The sequence below is a fragment of the Kwoniella botswanensis genome, chromosome 1 (assembly GCF_036426115.1).
Source record: "Kwoniella botswanensis chromosome 1, complete sequence".
Taxonomy (NCBI): Eukaryota; Fungi; Basidiomycota; class Tremellomycetes; order Tremellales; family Cryptococcaceae; genus Kwoniella; species Kwoniella botswanensis.
Genome location: NC_088599.1, coordinates 14780398 through 14799986, shown reverse-complemented (window position 1 = coordinate 14799986; position 19589 = coordinate 14780398). Strand labels below are relative to the sequence as shown.

At 44.1% G+C, this 19589-nt stretch overlaps 6 protein-coding genes across 6 annotated transcripts; 5 read left to right on the top strand and 1 right to left on the bottom strand.

The window, feature by feature from the left end:
- Positions 1-506: 506 nt before the first annotated feature.
- On the top strand, positions 507-1749 carry L199_005592 (uncharacterized protein; the record flags this gene model as incomplete). The annotated part of the gene is made up of 6 exons (XM_064891302.1): positions 507-528; positions 644-872; positions 998-1255; positions 1464-1548; positions 1630-1640; positions 1713-1749. The coding sequence occupies 6 exons, from the start codon at positions 507-509 to the stop codon at positions 1747-1749; spliced, it is 642 nt and encodes a 213-aa protein (XP_064747374.1).
- Positions 1750-2488: 739 nt separating this feature from the next.
- L199_005591 (uncharacterized protein) lies at positions 2489-3878 on the top strand (the record flags this gene model as incomplete). The annotated part of the gene is made up of 6 exons (XM_064891301.1): positions 2489-2613; positions 2694-2870; positions 2935-3139; positions 3225-3545; positions 3643-3804; positions 3870-3878. The coding sequence occupies 6 exons, from the start codon at positions 2489-2491 to the stop codon at positions 3876-3878; spliced, it is 999 nt and encodes a 332-aa protein (XP_064747373.1).
- Positions 3879-5114: 1236 nt separating this feature from the next.
- L199_005590 (uncharacterized protein) lies at positions 5115-6026 on the top strand (the record flags this gene model as incomplete). The annotated part of the gene is made up of 3 exons (XM_064891300.1): positions 5115-5322; positions 5525-5682; positions 5832-6026. 3 exons carry the CDS (start codon positions 5115-5117, stop codon positions 6024-6026), a joined length of 561 nt encoding a protein of 186 aa, XP_064747372.1.
- Positions 6027-6839: 813 nt separating this feature from the next.
- On the bottom strand, positions 6840-11229 carry L199_005589 (uncharacterized protein; the record flags this gene model as incomplete). Its single annotated transcript, XM_064891299.1, has 5 exons — positions 6840-7650; positions 7712-8273; positions 8335-8948; positions 9004-9628; positions 9696-11229. 5 exons carry the CDS (start codon positions 11227-11229, stop codon positions 6840-6842), a joined length of 4146 nt encoding a protein of 1381 aa, XP_064747371.1.
- Positions 11230-13612: 2383 nt separating this feature from the next.
- On the top strand, positions 13613-15769 carry L199_005588 (uncharacterized protein; the record flags this gene model as incomplete). The annotated part of the gene is made up of 5 exons (XM_064891298.1): positions 13613-14332; positions 14400-14521; positions 14608-15241; positions 15334-15495; positions 15572-15769. The coding sequence occupies 5 exons, from the start codon at positions 13613-13615 to the stop codon at positions 15767-15769; spliced, it is 1836 nt and encodes a 611-aa protein (XP_064747370.1).
- A 1080-nt stretch (positions 15770-16849) lies between these two features.
- On the top strand, positions 16850-19510 carry L199_005587 (uncharacterized protein; the record flags this gene model as incomplete). Its single annotated transcript, XM_064891297.1, has 10 exons — positions 16850-17577; positions 17690-17946; positions 18022-18031; positions 18108-18133; positions 18201-18556; positions 18696-18932; positions 19007-19024; positions 19123-19243; positions 19313-19393; positions 19470-19510. The coding sequence occupies 10 exons, from the start codon at positions 16850-16852 to the stop codon at positions 19508-19510; spliced, it is 1875 nt and encodes a 624-aa protein (XP_064747369.1).
- Between the last annotated feature and the right edge of the window lie 79 nt (positions 19511-19589).

The window sequence follows — 19589 nt, the reverse complement described above, 5'->3', positions numbered from 1 at the left end:
TCCTGTTTTTCTTCCTATCTCTTGAAGGATAAGAAGAAGGATAGCAGGTGTTAGCAGGTGTTTTTCAATATCTTTGCTTTGACCGAAGGTCCTAGACTGGACGATTGCTCATTGCTAGGTTGCATGTCGCATGTCACGGTGGAGAATGGGAGTATGAGTACAGTAGGTCTCATGCGCCACACTCGGTCCAAGGTGCTAACTCCGTGTCCGTCTATATAAGTTACGCGTCAAGCACTGAGATTAAGCATCAACGTGGATGGATGCATATGATAGACGATGTGGAGTAGTGTACTACTTCACTCGTTCACAACAATATCTTCGGTCAGTGTCGAGCTACTACTAGATATACATACCATCTCCGTCCAACGATACCGAGCAGGAGAATAAAGGCTAGACAACTTGGTGAACTATCAACCATACTGGATATTTCCCACCTTCACGTCAACTCCCTCTTAACCTCCTTCCGCAGTCTAACACTGTTATCGTGTTAGCGAATTAGAAGCATCATGAATATCTTCCGTTTCTTGGGTGAGTGCTGTTCCGTGTACGACCAAGAACCAGTTCAGGTATATCACGTATGATATACGCGATGAGATGGATATGGTAGATACTGACCATTTGTCATGTTATATCATCTATACAGGTGATTTATCCCATCTCGCATCCATTTTCATCCTCCTTCACAAAATCCAAACTTCCAGATCATGTCGAGGAATCTCCTTCAAGACTCAGGCATTATACCTGACGGTATTCCTGACGAGATATGTCGATCTGTTGACTGGACCATACGTCTCATTGTATAATACGATAATGAAGTTGTTCTTTATCGGTTCGACTGGTTATACACTGTTCTTGATGAAGGTTAAATTTAGGTAAGTCGAAAGCCTCCTTATTCTTCGCAGCGATCTAACGAAATAGGAAGAACCTGAAAACGTCGCCAGACCCTCACTGCTTTTGTATCGTCACGAAGAGCTGACTGTTTGATTTTGATGTACAGACCAACACACGATGCTTCCCTTGATACATTCAAGCTCACCTACCTTCTCCCACCCGTTGCTATTCTAGCTTTACTGTTCAACTACGCCTACACACCCTTCGAACTCACTTGGGCATTCTCAATTTGGTTGGAATCAGTCGCGATCCTACCTCAATTGTTCATGTTGCAACGTACCGGTGAAGCCGAAACTATCACTACGCATTATCTCGCTGCGCTGGGTTTGTATAGGGGTTTGTACATCCCTAATTGGATGTATAGGTGAGTGCGGTGTTCTGTGATATCAAGGGACCGAATTAGAGGAGAGGTTATATGTCATAGCGGAGGTTGAAATCGTAGTATTGTCGAATTGCTTTTCGAAGGGTGGTGTTCTTAGCAGGAAAGAATGTGGATGAGCAGATATCGAAGACATGTTGCGACTGTGCTGGTACAAGAGATGATGCTGATCCGCCGATTCTCATGAATGTAGATACTTTACCGAAGGTGCTTTCGACCCTATCGCAGTAGTGGCAGGATTGATCCAAACTGGTATTTACGCGGATTTCGGTTATATAGTAAGTGTAATCACATCATCTGTCAATATGTTGCTGAAAAGTGTGTCGACTGATCCTGTTATGTGCTGTTTGTCGCATCAGTACGTCACCAAGTAAGTTTAGTCTCGCACGCAATCTCGTCTCAATTGTCGATTCCGACACAAGTGCTAACTCGTCATCGTTAGGGTCCTTCGTGGTCAAAAATTCGAACTCCCCGCTTAATCGCACCATCTCAAGTAAAGTGATATGAGCGAAATGGAGTGAACAGGATACATATCTGGTATCAGTGGAATCACACAAGTTAAGTCAAGAGGATGGAAAGATGTTAGCTGTAGTACTCTAGTTAGTGGTTGAATTTATCGATACCATCGAACCCAATCCAAAACCCATGAAATGCAAATGAAAAATGATGAACAAACAATATAAAACCAGTTTTTTTGATATCACACATGCCAGAGGGATAACATCAACCAAGTCGAGGGCTGACTGTGTTACTAATCATCGCTTTTCCCACCATTGATGTTTACACGTAAGAAGACGAGTTACTTTACTCGCAAACTTCTCTGTCCCGTGTCAGCTGAAGTTGGTATTGATGAACAGCTTGACCTTGTGGTGCGGGAAGATCAAATATGTTCAATACCGATCGCGTTACATAATCCAATTCCCTCCACTCGTGAGATCTCATCCGTACAATTCGGGACCGAGGCGGAGGTCACCTCTGATCCCTCAGGCACGCATATCGTAGACTGCCGTTCTCCACCTCGTTGACCGATTGTATCAACCATTGTATCATTATCCTCCCTCCACTTTACCCGTCACTGACATCAGGTATAAATAGTACATACTCTGGGATCAACATACCATACCTCGTTCATTCTTCTCATCAACTACTACAGCTCAACAGCGAATCGACAACAAACAGCAACTCAACAAACTACTACTCTATCGATCACGAACCACCATGTCATCGCCAATCCCGCAAGTATCCGTCGCAGGACATCAAGTCGGACGAATGGGTTACGGGTTAATGCAATTGACTTGGACACCTACCCCACCACCTGAAGAAGAGAGCTTCAAAGCTATCAAGTGAGCGGTGCTTCCTATACCACCAATCAATATACTGTGATATATGCTTTTTGCTGACTTGATCGCCTTGGATGGAACAGAGCGGCAGCAGATGCCGGTGCGACATGTTGGTCCACCGCGACGTTCTACGGACCGGATTTCGCCAATATCAGACTGATCGCCAATTTCTTCAAGAAATACCCAGAGTACAAAGAGAAGATTGTTTTGGTCGTCAAAGGTGGTGCGGACTATACTACGATTGCACCCAAGGGTGAAGAGTGAGTGGGTTTACATCGCATCACACCATAACACTTCCCACCGCTCATCTTGTCCTTTTATTAGCATCGAATTCCTCCGATCCGATCTGAAGAACACCCAAGAGATCCTAGGCGATAAGAAAATCGACATCTACTCTTTAGCTAGATTATCGCACCATGCGTCGGTCGAAGAACAGTTCACCAACCTCGAGACATTGAGAAAGGAAGGATTGTTCACTGCTGTGGGAGCTAGTGAGATGGGTGTTGAAAGTCTAGAGAAGGCTCAAAAGGTGAGTCCATCGAACCGTATATACTATCTCATCTTTCCGTGGAGTTGAGTCTTGCGGACTAATCCGATGCATTCGTTGTTGATAGATCACTCCCATCGCAATCATCGAAATTGAAGTATCACTCTTCTCGTTCGAAAAAGCCATTAGGGATGTCGTCCAATGGTCATCCACCAACAAAGTTCCCATCTTCGCCTACTCACCTTTAGGTCGTGGATTCCTCACTAGGACTTACAAGTCACCTGAAGATATCCCCGATGGCGATTTCAAGAAGATGATCCCTCGTTTCCAGGGTGAAGCGTTCTACGAGAATCTAAAATTGGTCGACAAACTCGATGAGATCGCTGGTAAGAAGGGTGTTAACACCAGTCAATTGGCTTTGGCATGGATCGTCGGTTTGTCCGATTATGTGAGTTGAGAACTTCCTTTGTGGCATCATACTTTGTATCTTGGTTCCCATTACTCAACGATGAAATTCGCGCTGATATGTGATACATGTGATTTAGACCATTCCAATTCCCGGTTCTTCCAAACCTCAACGAGCCATTGAAAACACCCAAGCTGCCAATATCAAGCTCACCACCGAGGAGAACAAGACCATCTCGGATATTTTGGATAGCTTCGAAGTTGTCGGTACCAGATATCCAGGCGCTGGAATGGCTCATCTCGTGAGTTGTCTCAAATGGTTTATATCACATGAGAGGTATGCTAACGAGAATCAACTGTGATGCAGATGAAGTAATCAATGTATATGGTGCACTCAGTACGATAGAGTGAACGAGGTAATCCGCGTGCTCAAGAAGTATTACATTTGTTTGTTTTGTTTGACAAATATTTCAAAATTGTGACGGAGTAGAACGAGAATGCATCGATGGACAATCACATCAGTTCCCATGTCGTAGTCACGGTCTGTGGCAGTGGGGCAATTGGACAAGCGTAATCAGTCTACTAACAGTTCATGCATGATCTGCAGTGCGATGATGTTCTGATGGTGTCCATGCGATGGACTGTGCCAACCTGGCTGATGAATGAGTGCCACACGCAGTAAATTCGCAGAAAATTAGCTCACACGCACGGACAACGTACGAAATACACCAAAGGACCCTTTGTAGTCTCCTTAGCAAAGTTGAGAGGACCGTGCTTGGTGTGGGTGATTCTGTAGATGATTGAGATCAAATGATGGATGGCTCACTATCATCGAATGTTGATCTTACTGTCCTGAGGGTGGACACGACCGTGGACTGATCTACAGTATGACAATGTTTGCATCACACAACCTGAAGTAGAATCACTCACTCTCTCTTTCTGACTATACACTATGTCCTTTTTACCTTTCCCAGATACCAACAAAGGAGCGAGTGAGTGATGATAACGTGCAGCAATTGACCATATCCGAAATCGTCAATCCTCAATCTTCAACCCATCCTTTGAGCTCTGGAGCTGAATATCGCTTCCTAGTCGTGTCCCCCCAGGTGGGAATAACATTTGAGATGCCGATCTTTCTTCCCACGTCTCACCTGTATACTGACTAGACCGTTGACCATCACTCATCAAAATATACTGATAAGTTACACTGCCTCGCTTGTGAACATCAATCGTCAAGAGAAGAAAACGTGTTTCCCTAGACTCAACCATCTGTCCTCTTTTCATCTTTCATCTTTCACCTTTCACCTTACCTTTCTCTATAATATATCGTATATCATGATCAACGACCGATAGTAGTCAATCGACATATCCGTATAAACTACTTCTCCTTATTCTTCTTTTCTATTTCCATCAACCATCTTCAATCCCCTGATCATCGATCCACCTAGAGTAACATCGTATTGCACGACCGCATCTTGAACATCTCTGAAGATATATAAACAACCAAATTCACATCGGTGGAAACCAGTACTGAAGACAATACCACCAATTCATCAGCAAGTTCCAAGTGGACTTCACAAGAACATTACAGTATAGTGCAATCTTCGCCACAATGTTCTTACCTAAAACATTCTACCTACTCTCCCTATTCATCCTCTACACCACCGTATCAGCCTTACCTTCTCCCGATGCCGATTCAGATGCTACACCCAACGCCGTGGCAGACTCAAGTATAGCAGGGGTAGATCAAGAATGTGTATTGGCATGTTCCCATTGGGCAGTGACGATGGGTTATTGTAGAGGTCAATTTGGTGATCTTTGTGAGTTGGCTTTTATCACCTCACGTCAGCTCATACAAACACAAAACAAAGCATACATAAAACCGTATCCACTTGCTCAGTCATTATTAATCTTTCGTACTTCTTGAACGTAAGGCGTTATATACTGACTGATCATTTGTTCTATGTCCATAATTCATCCAATCCTAACGTCATGCCACTTCCATCCCACCCTATTTTACAGCCCAACAACGAAATATAACATATACGAACTCGTTCCTATCCTGCTTATGTGCTGGGACGAACTCGACGGGTACGTTGGGTAGCGACTTGATGGCTGATTCGGCGAGCTTCTGCTTGGGGTGCGAAACGACTCCTAAAAAGATTAAAGATAATTTAGGGGTGAGTTGAAAATTGGTTTCGCTTAACCCTTTCCTAGCTTTTATTGAGCTCGTTGCAACCTTCACGTCATGCCTTGCTTTTCAAGACGTCATTTCGATTATCCCTTAGGATGATTTTGGTCATTAACACTAATTGTCCTGATGAACTAGCAATTCCTCGGTTTATGTCAAGTCCAATCATCAAACGGTACAGCCACGAACGCAACTGAATTTATGCCTATTGGATATACGACTTCCAACGATCGTTCCAAAGATGCTGTCACCGGATCTCAGAGTCGACTATACCAACTTGATGTTGGCTTGCTGGTAGGGTTGGTGGCTGTTGGTTTATGGTCAATCATCTAATATCGAGGATGGAAGCTGAGAAGAGAAATAACTTTGTCATCCTCCCGGATCAAGACATAAGTATGCTGTAAGCTAGAAAAATGGGCAAGACATAGCAATATAACACAATGGAAATTTTCCATCCTTCTGGTGCTCGTAGTTGAGAAAACTGGTCACATCAATTCAGAGTTCTCAAAATCTCATCATTCTCTTCTCTTCTTTCCTTTTCTTTCCTTTTCTTTTGGTTTTGCTTCATAGACCAAATCATTGGGTTTTCAAGGATATTTCTTCTCTTTTCTTTTCTTTCGTGGTCTGATCCGGTGATATACACACTTCCAATTTTGTTGTAACATAAGAGTATAGGTATCATCTAGTCAATCATGATACGCTACAGTATGCTATGCTACGATCACTTTTGTTTCAAATTACAAGGTCGGTGTTTCTCAGAACGAAACAGAAAGATGCAATGCATGAAATATGGAACATGATTCAAATCAAGGTAAACGTGATAATCTAGATTACTCGTCTTTGATGTGGGATTGAACAAAGTACGAATACTGTAATGAAAGAATGACAAGATACATACGTGAGAAATGAAGAACAGGGGAAATTGTATGATGAGATGATAGGAAGAAGGAAAAAGAGGATATATATATATATGTCAGAATAAATGATTGATAAGGCTACATGTCATATTTCAAAACAAAAACAAACAAAAAAAAAAGAATAAATACTCTAATCGAGAAGATACTTGAAGAAAATGCAAAAGTATTACATAACTGTACGATCAGTCAAACTCATTGACTTGTCTATACAGTATACAGTATACCATATCTACTTTTCTAGATTTTTCTCTTTATCCAAACCCTGTCCCTGTTCTCCAGTCGTACCGAAACTCAATGGCAAACCACCACTGTCCATATCCAAATGCAAACCTAATTTACTCTTGCTTCTCAACCTATTACTTTTTTTCGTCGGACTAAGTGGTGAGGAAGTAGACGAAGTCGATATTGATGATCCTCCAGATCCAGTCGAAGATATGGTATTGGTGGAATCGGTAGAATTGGAAGTATTACTTGTAGGTGAGATCATTGAATCTACCGCAGGACGCATCTTCTTAAAACTCGGTCTTTTACTTAATCCACTTGATGTTGTCGATGCCATTTCTCCGAGGGTCCTAGTTAAGATCTTACCATGTTCGTCCAGTCCTCCTTTCGAAGACATCGTTTCAATTTCAAGTTCAGTTGGAGACGCTCGTCTCTTCGAGTGCATATCATCATCCGTCCCCGCTGTACCTACACTAGGGATCGTACTGGTACTTCCAGAAGTTGAATCGGATTTAGCAGGAGTCAAACCCATATTAACCATACCACCTGATACAGAGCCCGAAGAGGATTTCGATTGTATTCCGAGTGCTTCATTCTCCTCGTCCAAAATGTGCAGATAATTATGTATGATAGCTCGATGAACGAACAAGTACTGTCGAAGTGATTGAACAAGGGACATCCGTTGAACTCGCATACCTTCTAAGACCGATGCGACAGGGTTTTCCATTTCGCTTATAGGTGTGGGTGTTCGATGTTGTATATCCGATCGGATGATAGGCATAGGCGCATTGAGATCTTTCCCATTGTTTTGAGACATCCTTCTGGAAAATTGCAGTGTCATTAGCAACGGTCATGAACATCCGGGGGATATAGACTCACGCATCAGGAGGGAGCATATCGGAAGAGTGCTTAGTCGAAGCCAGACTCGGTCGTCGAGTATCACCACCAGCTTCACTGGAGAAATGGGTCGAGATACTTCCTCGATGTTGGAAGAACTTCTCGTCCCTTGGTGGACCCTGAGGTTCCGAGGCAGCATCGATGTCCATCTTCTCCTCTTGCGCTTGATTTGACGAGTTCTCAGCCAACGCAGCAGCCGTGAGTGGCTGGAAGGGGGGCGTGGGAGCGGTCACGGTGGTAGTCAAGGGGGATGGCGAGGACGTCAAGATTGGTCGACTCGAATCACTCAAGGCGGTACCGCTGACCGGAGGAGATAAGAAGGATACAGCTTTGCCGGAATCTTGGCTCTTATGACCTGAGTCCGAATTTCCAAAGCTGACGACTGGATTGGCCGACGAGGTGACAGATGCTGATCGCTCGGTATCGCGGGGATCTCCAGAAGAAGGCACAGACGACCCTCTTCGAGCGCGTAACTCCCTTCTGAGCCCATCCAGAATGGCATCAACAATGATGAAACTTCCCGTTCGACCGACACCGGCGGAACCTGAGAACGATCGTGAATGTCAGTATCAACGTATTGGAGTGAAAGAGACCAAGGCACTTACAATGGACCAAAACAGGAGGTTGGCTAGATCGATCATCACGTCCAACGGTTTCCGATTCCTCCACAGCATTATCAACATCTTTGATCAGGTTGAAGAGAGTTTCCGGAGTTTCAGGAACATCGAAATCTGGCCAACCTATACATTGGATTTGTACGATCGTTCTTGGCGGTTCGTCCGGTTCGTCGTGGTTCGTCAACTTGAACACTCGTTTTATATTTCGTTCGTTTCCAGTAGGAAAAGACGTGGTTCGTGGAGTAACAGCAGCAGGACCAAAATCAAATCCTGTTGTTGGTTGTTGTACTTGATCTTCACCTCCCGTTTGGGAGACCACATGAAGATGCAAAAAACCATATGCCTTATCTCCCCAATAATTACCGCACTTGATTAAACCTCCTTCGAACTGCTTTGTGATCATCACGATCACCCGTACACCTTGTTCCCACACCAAAGTCCAAAAATCATGATATGTCGCATCCAGTGGCCCCTGAGTAGCGATATATCGTCTGGAAGTACCTCGGGGTTGGACGTAAGATGCGTTGATGTAATCTGAATCTTCATCTGGTGGTCGTTCTAATCGGACTCGCGAAAAATCATAGGGCCAGATGTTCTTATACCTACAATTTACGTCATGTCAGAACCGTCTTATCGACTTTGAGGGGAGTGACTCACCTATTCTTCGTACCTCTCTCTACACCAGCAGTAATGGAGAATGGGAAATAATCATCTTGCAAAGTCGCTTCTTCTCCATTCCAATTCGTCAATCTCTGTACTTCTTCCGCATCATGATGTCTTTTCTCCGCCCAACTTTCTTTCCCGGCTTTATCATTCAACATCATTCCCGATCCTTTACTATGCCATTCCATAACAGCTTGTAATCTCTTCTGCTCGTTCAATTCCAGATCATAGAACTGCTTCGCCAACTGGTCCATACTATCTTTCTCTGGCATGATAGCGAGATCACGTAAGAATTCAGGTAAATCTTCGACACGCTTCATCACTTGGTCCGGTAAGTTCAGGGGGATTCGCTCGGTGATCCCACCATGGGAGAGTTCGAGATTCTGTCGGATATTGTCGAAGAAGGGATTCGCAGGTTGCAATTTCGCTTTCTTGGGTGAAGGCATGCCGCTCAGCGTCAGATCGCGTCCGGTCGTCAATGGTCGTTCGGTAGCTGTAGAAGTCTGAGATCCAGGCAGAGAGATCCCGAAAGGGTTAGATTTGAAATTGAATCCTGGTGTAGGCGGTATCGAAAGACCTGTAGGTGGTGGCGCGCGTCTGCTCCGACCTTCCGTCGATTCTGTAAGCGAGAGGAAAGACAAGTCAGCATGAGTTCAACAACTCAAAGCAAACCGGTAAGGTCATACCTTGTCTAAAAGCTAAAGTACCTAGCGTTCCAGCCATCATTCCCTTATTCACTGCAGCATCTGCAGCAGAGGCCGTACTTGATCCCTGTCCTTCTGCTCCAGCTGCATCATCTTGAGCTACCAATCTGACATCTCGCTGGGACGATAAAGCGGAATGACCGCCTTTTACAAACCATAAATGTCCTGTATATCCTTCTCTCTCGAACTTGGAAGACAATCCATCTAACACGCTTCCGTCAGATACCGATCCACTATCTGCATCGATGAGCACGATGTCACCCTTCTCACGCCACCGCAGAACAGCTTCTGTGGTGTCTGACGGTAGCATTTGGACCAGCTTGTCGAGGTTGAAAGCTGGCCTACGAAGCAGTGTAGATGGGATCGGGAGTGAGTAAGACGAAGGGACATGCGAATTTTGGAACGATGATGGTGGTCGTACATCAAGTACAAGGGTTGATGGCGAGGATAACAAAGGTAAGAGTGACTTGGCTGTTATTGGTTGTAAGCGTTTGCCTCCTGCTCCCGGTGATGATGTAGTCGAGCTCGATGCAAGTGGACTAGGTGACTTTCCCCCTCGGGAAGGCGGAAGGGACAGAGACGGGACGCTGGTGCTGGCCTTGGGAATCGAGCCTCTCCTGCGGGCCAAAGCAGGTGGCAGTGAGGGGGGCGTGGTGGAGTCACTAGAGGAAGCTCTTGATGTTGGTGACGAACCAGATTCACCTTGACTAGGACCTTTCGCCATTGCAGGTGATAGAGATGATCCGGAGTTAGCCATAGCTTTATACCGCAGTAAAGTCTCGTTACTCAGTCCTCTGGCCGGTCCAGGTGGCGGCAAGACCATGGGTGGCGGCGATGATAATTGCATTGGAGCTTTACCTGGACTTGAGCCTGGTCCACCTCCAGTGGAATCTGCGGATCCTCTTCTTCCTTGAGCACCTTCTCCCCAGAGGTTTGCGCCACTCCAACTTCCACCGATGTTAAGACGTTCAAATGGATATCCCAAATGCGGACTACTTCTTCCCATCGAACCCCCCTCCAAAGAGGGTGTCGGAGCACCTGAAGCGGCGGCTAGAGAGTGCCATGGCGAGCTGACGCCTGATGCAGAGGGAGTGACGTAAGGCTGTGAGAGGGGAAGGTTGAAGCCCGGTGTACGTGCAGATGGTCCAGCAGGGGGAGGATCGGGTGAGCGGAATGGTGAACTTGCCATCGGCGATTGTGTAGGTGAGGGTGAGAAGGGTACGCTCGGTGGCGGGTTTCTGGGTTCGTGAGATCCTGGAAAGTTGGGTATATTGGTTGGTGGAGCTTGACGACGTCGATCTGGTGTTGTTGTAGTAGAGTGGATGGGAGGAAATGTAAATTCGAACGTGGAGCTAGGTGGAGTAGTTGAAGAAACTGCCGCCGATCCTTTTGACCATCTGTCCTCTTCCACTTCTATCCCACCATTGTCATCCTGATGCTGATATCTATGTCCATGCCCATATCCATTCGACCGATTTCTTTCCCCATTGACATTCGAACTTGACTCCACCTCCATGACGTGCATCTGGTCTTCTCCTAATCCGAACGATTCGAATCACTAGCTTTTCACGACCAATCTAAAGATCCTTCTTTTTGAGCGCGGCAAATTGTCCTAATTCAATACCGATTTATCTATCTTTCTAATGAAAAAGATCCATCTTCTGTTGACATCTAGTTTTGGACAGGTGGAATTGGGGATCTATAGTGTAATGGAAGACGATGTGTTGGATTTTTTTTTTAGTAGTGGTGCTTTTGTCGGATATATTTTCGTTAGGTGGAAATCAGGTCCAGGGAAGTTTTGACTAAAATGGCAAATGACGTTTGACTGATGTTGGTAGTCGTAAGACCAGTTGAGTGATGATGATGAATGCAAGTTTGCAAGTGTAAACCTGTGAGAAGCGGCAGTGGCTTGATTGAACGAATGATGATTTGTGGTATTACGCTTTGATATTGTGAAATGGTCGGGCGTCACGGACGAATGGGATGAATGGTAGATGATGGAAATAACGATGACGATGTTGGTCCGTGATCGATGTCTCACTTCACTCTTCTACCAATGATTAATGATTGATTGCCGAGACGGTCTTCTATGAGTTGAAGAGAGAAGGGGTATTATATGGTCAGATGGTGAACTGAGAACATGAGCCGTGTCTATGCTGTCTTTGCTATATGCTATGTGCTTTATGCTATAGTCTATGCTAGATATATATGGGTTGTGTAATTTCCTTCTTTTCTTCTAACAGGTGAACTCGGTTTTCATCTTCGTTTTCCCTTATGTTTGGTGTCAGATATTCCGGTGGCAGTGACGTAATTCTTTCCCCTATTATACATCCGCACACAGGTCCAAAGCGCATCAATCCACATCATCACTTATCGGCTGTGCGTTATGCTAGGCTCTCTTTCCAGCGTGAAGCATATATCAGCGTACATAAGTATAAATACATCTCTCGTCTTGCTAGTTACTAGTCCCCCATAGGTCATATTCTGTACTTTAGTATACAGCGTTCCGAGTACGGTCCAGCAAAGAGGTTGGTTTTCATTTGATCACAGCGAATGGTATGGGATCACTTTACATGTATGCTAGAGTTAATTGCCATTACCAGCAAGTGGCAGAAGCAGAAAGAAATACAAATCAATGGAATACAAATACCACACAAATCAGACCGAATCACGAATATATCCTTTGTCTTCCTCGTTGGATGATATAAATACAAATCGAGTTCAAATGACATCCTTGCGGACTTAAGTCGGCTCTACCTCTCATATGGATACAGGTATGATACTGAATCCGAATTGGAATTCCTCATGTCAAATTTTACCGTAAGCCGAAGGGGAAGTGTAAGCTTGACCCTCGTCTTGATTTAAGCGTCTTTGCGTTTGAGCCGAGGTATGCAAGGCGTACAGTAGCCGGGATTCGGTTGTAAGAATGGAAGCTCAAGCCACATCTATCATACTGTATATCCCTGTCAGCAGGTATATGCATTCCAGCAGCGAGAAAAACGGCGTGTCAGAAGAGTCAAAAGTGCACGGTCGTTTTTGCCTCCGAGCATTGCACAGGTGATCGAGGTGAGCCTGATTCTGGGTGACTGAGGGCGGGTTCGCCACGTGGAGAGGGTGGTTATGATCAGGCACATCAAAACCGCAGTATATGTTTAACAGTTAAAGTTAACGGAAGTATCGTGTTGGGTGTCAGACGGGGATGACGATGTTGACAACTAGCTGGTAACATGTCATCGTACGTACTCTATTTAACACTAAACTTACTCCTACCAGCAACCTCTCACTTCCATTCAAATGATATGCTTACAACATATAAGCGAATGCAAGTAATGTCATGACGCCTTGCTCACCCACTGATTCGGCTCGTCATCTCTTGCCTATGACCAAATCGAAATGTCACATCGTTCGAAATTCCTCGGCATCCTTCGCAAATAAATGCAACGGCCACGAACAGCGAGTCAGGATTGTTTTAAGCGTACGATGCAATGACGCTAAAAAGAGCAAAGCTAGCTAGCCAAAAGCCAAGAAACATCGCCACTGTACTGGTCATTGATTACAGGTTGGATCTCATTTCATTTCAACTGGCTGCCTTTCTCACAATACGAAAATACAAATGATACCCAAATACCAAATGACAAGTATGTGACGATAAATATATGACTAATTGTTTGTCTAGCGTTGCAGAACTCATCATCGTCCTCAATCTCTCCCACACCCTGTATTTCAAATCATTTCATCTATCATCTCAACCACGCTCTTTATCTATCGGCACATTCGTCGCCCTATCATATCCTATCGAATCCATTATCGCCTCTCTTTCTTCTCATCTCAACATCACTTTTGACCTAATTCAGCTTATTCCTCAACTCCATATATGACCATTACCACCTTCTCTCACCATGCCCAACCGACTCCCTCGTCATGTGATGGACCGCATCCTCCAGCTCCTCGAACCACTCGACATCCTACGGTGTGCGGCCGTGTGTAGATACTGGAACAGTATAATTCATAAATCCGTCTATATCCAATTAAAACTTCGTCAATCTTTACATCAATCTCAACTTTACGATGGCGAACGGAGCTTTCCTCAGGGTGAACGACTCCGTAGACTCGTTACTAGAGAAACCAATTTGGATTTGTTAAGACCTAGAATTAAGCAATTCAACTTACCTGTTGATCAAGTATTGCATACAGTAGCTGGGAAATACGTCATCACGCAACCTTTAGAACAGATGGATAAACCTGAACCATCAGAAGATGGAGATGGTAAATATACTTTGTGTACTATATGGTTAGACAGTCGTCCAAAAAAGGTAAAAGTCTCTTTCAAACCATTCACAGATCTTTTCGATCTGGATGTCCACCAAGATGTGATCATAGTACAGGAGGATGAAGGACACGAACATGATAGAAAGACGAATCTTCGAATGAGAGTATTGCATCTGTTCAACGAAGGTGAAGATGCGACTCCACGTGATATGGATGGATTCAGGATACTGGAAGAAGGTTGGGAAGGTGACGAGCCCCATAATATCAGTTTGACAGTAGATGGAAGAGTCATGATTTGGTGTAGTGGGATCGTATGGATATATGATTGGAAATCTGGGGAAAGATTAGGTGTGAGTTGTTATGGATCTCGTTCTGTGTATAATGTCAGCACACCTGGACTGATGGTATGTCATATAGAGACTCCCACCGTCCTCCCCTACGATATGGGAAAGTAATTTGGGCATGGCATGGGCTGGAAAGAATATCGCACTGGGTTTAGATATGCCTCATGACCCAAGTGATGAAGAGATGGAACATACGTGAGTATTCTCTCACTATACTTTTGTTGCTCATGCCAGCAACGTGTAACAGAAGACTAATATCATATTTTGCGTGTGGGCTATAGCGAGGCATACCTCGCAGTATTCGAAGTCGACACCAGCTATCCAGGAACCAGCTCCCTCCCTCTTTTATTGGAATTACCATTCTGTTCCGACTTGCTCGACGACACAGTTAGGGATATACTTGATTTGCCTGAAGATGCTACTATCATCGCTCGAACCCAAGATCACCTTCCATTCCTGCAACGAAACGCTCCTTTTGGTTTGATCCTTGTCGCTACCGAATTCGTCATCAATGAAGATGCAGTATGGAGGTTAATCATCGTCTTGCCAACTAGTGAATTGCAGAAATTCGAATTGGAGAAAGAAAGAAAGATTCCTCCACCTAATGTCGCATGGGGTAACGAATGGGATCCATTCGCAGGATTGGATTCCATACCTTATTCGAAATGGTCTGGACACGCTTACACGTGGGCTGAACCTGCCCGTTCACCTAATTATTTTCATGGTTTTTACGAAGCTCAAAATTCCCTTAGATTGTATCATCATGATTATACACTTATGGAACTTCATGGTCTCCTCCATTTGACGATATTGGATTTCAATCAGAAAAGATTAAGAACTATAGCATGTGATTTTAGAACCTTGGGTGGGTTGGGCAGGATTGGTGAGGTTGAGACTCAGGCTCATGCAAGGGATGTAAGTGATCCATCAATATCAACATGGTTTCTGACTGTTGGATATGGCCCGGAAGCTGAATTTGTGTTTTGTGATTCGTGTGCGTTTCATAGCGAAGAAGACCGATCAGATACAAACGCGAGATCATTCGACCTGTTAAAAACGATGAGGATAGTAATTTAGGGTGTGCAGAGATAGTAGGCGAATTTGTGCTGGGTCAAAAAGCACCTGTCAACGTCATTGTGTTTGACGGCGAGAGGTTGTTCATGCAACAGGTAAGTCAAATCCATAGAATTCTCAGATGTAACACAACGAATGATTGCCTGATTCATATTTGATCGTGTGTCATAGCGCTCAGTCGGTAAATGTTGGATCCTGGATTTCGGTGTAAGAGAGATAGTTGGAAAAGCAGGCGAAGAACCTAGAACTGAAGAAGGTGAAAGTGAATCTTCGCAGATTTCCTTGGATGAGGAAGGACCTTCGAGAGATGGCGGGACGGACACTCCTGGAGATACAGAGAATGATATTATCCAAGGAGGTGGTGGATGATGAGTGAGTGATGACAAAAACGAAAAGAATTAATATGAGATAGAAAATATGATAAAGATGAGAAAAAAAATCAGATTGAGGTTTTAGCATCGATCGGTTGGCTCGAATAGAAGAAAGACAGATAAGATAGTAGAAAAAATATGTATCAGATTAGTAGACTGTCGAATGTACCTGTATTCATTTAGAACAACAAGATTGTGGAATCCCATAAAACATAAATAGAAAGGAGAAACATGTAGTGTCCTACGATAAGTATAACGATGTGTATGAATCAGTTCATGTCACATTTTCACATGTGGAAGTGAGAGTGAGTATCCTGTATCGATGTTGGTGAATGAGAACGGATGTCCATGCATCTCTAAGAAGAATAGCAGCACATACAGTGGTAGAGGGATTGGTGATCTCGAGACAAACCCCATACCCTGAACCCCCTCGATACCGGCGGCGTTCTTCGCATTCAATTCATTTACAGTGGATATCCACATATCCAAATCGCATCTTCTCGTCTATTCTCATGTTCATGTTCATAACCTCACATATCACTCGAAATATCAAATATCAATTATGGATGCGACCACGTCGTTGACGGTTAATCCGAGGATCCGGGGAAAGACCCTCTCTGATCAATGCACCACGAGTTTGGACTTAGGAGAGATGAGTCTGGGCATGTCTTGGCGTCGACATTTGATTGATTCCCACTTGTTACCCTAGACCCTAATCGCAAGTAACTCTTGTGAGTATTGGACAAGTGATCCAAGCCAAGAAACCCTACAAGGGGGTTTCATCAGACAGGCTACTCATACTGTACAGTATGCAGTATAGAGACACACGGATCAGCTCAACACGAGACAAGAGACAAGCCAAGAGACCAAGAGACCAGACACAAATTCACCATCAGAACCCAAGCAACCATGCATTGTATCCCTTCAAGGTCCTCTTTTTCTCTTCTTTACTGAATAACATCCTCGATCCAAGACTTTCCTTCAGTATCAGTATCACCCATCACCAACTAATCACCTTTCATTCAACACAGCCTTTCTATCTTTCATTTCTATGATCTTATCCAACTCGATTTAGCTAATGTCACGTTCACCTTTATTATCGAATGCAGCAACTCCAGGTATGTCAAGAATCTCTCAATCAAGTTTGAACTCCACCACTTCGATGTTACCTTCCAACCAATATTCTCAAAGCTCTTTAGGTCATTCATCTTCAAGTGGAGGAGGGGGTGGAAGATTCGGTCCAACAGCTCAAATTGGTGGTGGTGGTGGTGGTGCTGGATCAACGACAGCGTATGATTCCCAGTCCGGGGTCGGAGGTGGTGATGGTTTACATCAGAGGTTCACTCATGATGAATTACAAGATCAAGATGATGAGATGGACGATCATCTACATACTTTTACCGCAGCCGAACAGAAGAATGTTGATCATTCTGCTTCGTTAAACCTGACAAGTTGGAGAGGTTGGGCGAACACTTTGACACTTGGATTCATCGCTATGGCATGTATAGGTATATTTGCCTTGTATCCAATATTCGACTTCTACAACAAAGATGATAATGCGATGGGAGCCAATACGGCAGGATATAATCTAGGTGGAATCAATTCAACAGGTCAATATCCCTCTGTACCAGGTTTACCGAAACTGATAGATGATGATACACCGGAAGATGCGAAGACTTGGACAAGTCTTAATGGTGAAGAATGGCAATTGGTCTTTTCAGATGAATTCAATAAAGATGGTAGAACGTTCTTTCCTGGAGATGATCCGTTTTTCACAGCTGTAGATTTACATTACTGGGGAACAAAGTTAGTAAAATAATCGCTCAACTCAACATTTTTTCTTCGACACCACATACAACGTTTCATACCCATGAGTCTCATTTTCAGACGCTAATTACTTTTATGATCAACTCCCTAGCGACTTCGAATGGCTCGACCCCTCAGCAGCAACTACCAAAGATGGTCATCTTGTAATCACGATGTCGCAAGAACCGATTCACGATCTCAATCTGAAAAGTGGACAATTACAATCTTGGAATCAACTTTGTTTCAATAAGAACGCCTACGTATCCATGTCAGCTAGTTTACCTGGACATTCACACATCGGTGGATTCTGGCCTGGTTTTTGGCTGATGGGCAATTTGGGTAGACCAGCTTATGGAGCTTCGACTGATGGTGAGTGATGAATATCCTTGGAATATCCCTTGTCGATGTATCAGGAATGGATAATAATGATTGGTTGATCAATAGGTACCTGGCCGTGAGTTGTCTTCTCGACTTCGTACAGATAGTGAAGATTGGAGGAGATCTTACTAATGGTTGGGTCGTAAACTTAGATATACATATGACTCATGTGATATCGGTGAGCAGAAGTACACAACGTTTAAGACAAAATAGACATTTCTAATTCTGAATATTCGGTATCTTAGGCACTTTGGCAAACCAAACCTGGCCTAACGGTACCGCCCCAATCGCAACCTTAACAACAGGAGAGAACGACGGTGTATTATCTTACTTGCCCGGACAGAGATTATCAGCGTGTACATGTCCAGGTGAAGATCATCCAGGTCCAGACGTATCTGTTGGAAGAGCCGCACCCGAAATCGATATTGTCGAAGCTCAAATCAGGATTGCTGAGAGACACGGCGAAGTATCTCAATCCAATCAAGTGGCTCCGTACGATGACCATTATCAATTCAACAATCGTTCTGGATTCGTGGAAGTTTACGATGAGGATCTGACAATGTTCAATACGTATTTGGGTGGTTATTACCAACAAGCTGTTGTGAGTGTCTCTACCCTATGGGATCCAGACCAGTCCATATTCGGACTTTCGAAACCGATGGTTTGGTTGTCTGTAAAAACATACTATGTTTTGATAATTCGAGTTTGATATGGTGTGCTGATGTAAGTCGACGTGTTAGTCCGGTTTGACCCTTCTTCCGGATCGAATATACTCCAACCAAGTAGTTGGAGGACGAAGTGGAGAATTCGCCGAATTCGGTGTTGAATGGAGTGCGTTCCCAGAGGAGAGAGAAAAAGGATATATAAGTTGGGTATCGGATGGTAAAAGATCTTGGACGATGTACGCAGATGCGGTTGATGAGAATCCTAGAACAGGAGTTGGAAGGAGGATCGTGTCGGAGGAGCCTATGGCTATTGTGAGTTTGTCTTTCTGGGTTTTAGCGATAGTAATGTTGTAAATGATTGTTTGGGTCTTGTTTTGTCATTGTAGATCATCAATCTTCACGCGGTAAGTATGGTCTACCAATTTACACATCCTGCATCCCGAGCTCTTCGAAGATAGTTACCTGTCGGCTAATGTCTACGCTAAAATGTCGTGCTTTGTAGTCAAACAATTTCCAGTTTGTAGACTGGGCCAATATGATCTTCCCTAACTACTTTAGAATTGATTGGGTCAGAGTATATCAAAGGCCTGATGGATCAGGTACGATCGGATGTGATCCTGCGGGTGAGTCAGAGGGCATTCACTGTCATCATAGAATGGCCGCATGATGCTGATGGTGTATATTGTATGAAGATCACCCAACGAAGGATTATATTGAAAGACATTTAGAAGTTTATACGAATCCCAACTTGACCACTTGGGTAGATGGCGCTGGTAAGTGATTACTACCTTAACACAGTACATCTTGCAAGGGTTTCTCTTTGAAGACTGATATTGAATGTGTTAATAGGCAAACCGTGGCCCAAAAACAGATTGATCGATCAATGTTAATGATGAGCCTTCAATCTTCCATCCTCAGTCTTACCTGATAACATAAAAAGAAAACAACGAAAACCCCCCTACGACGATA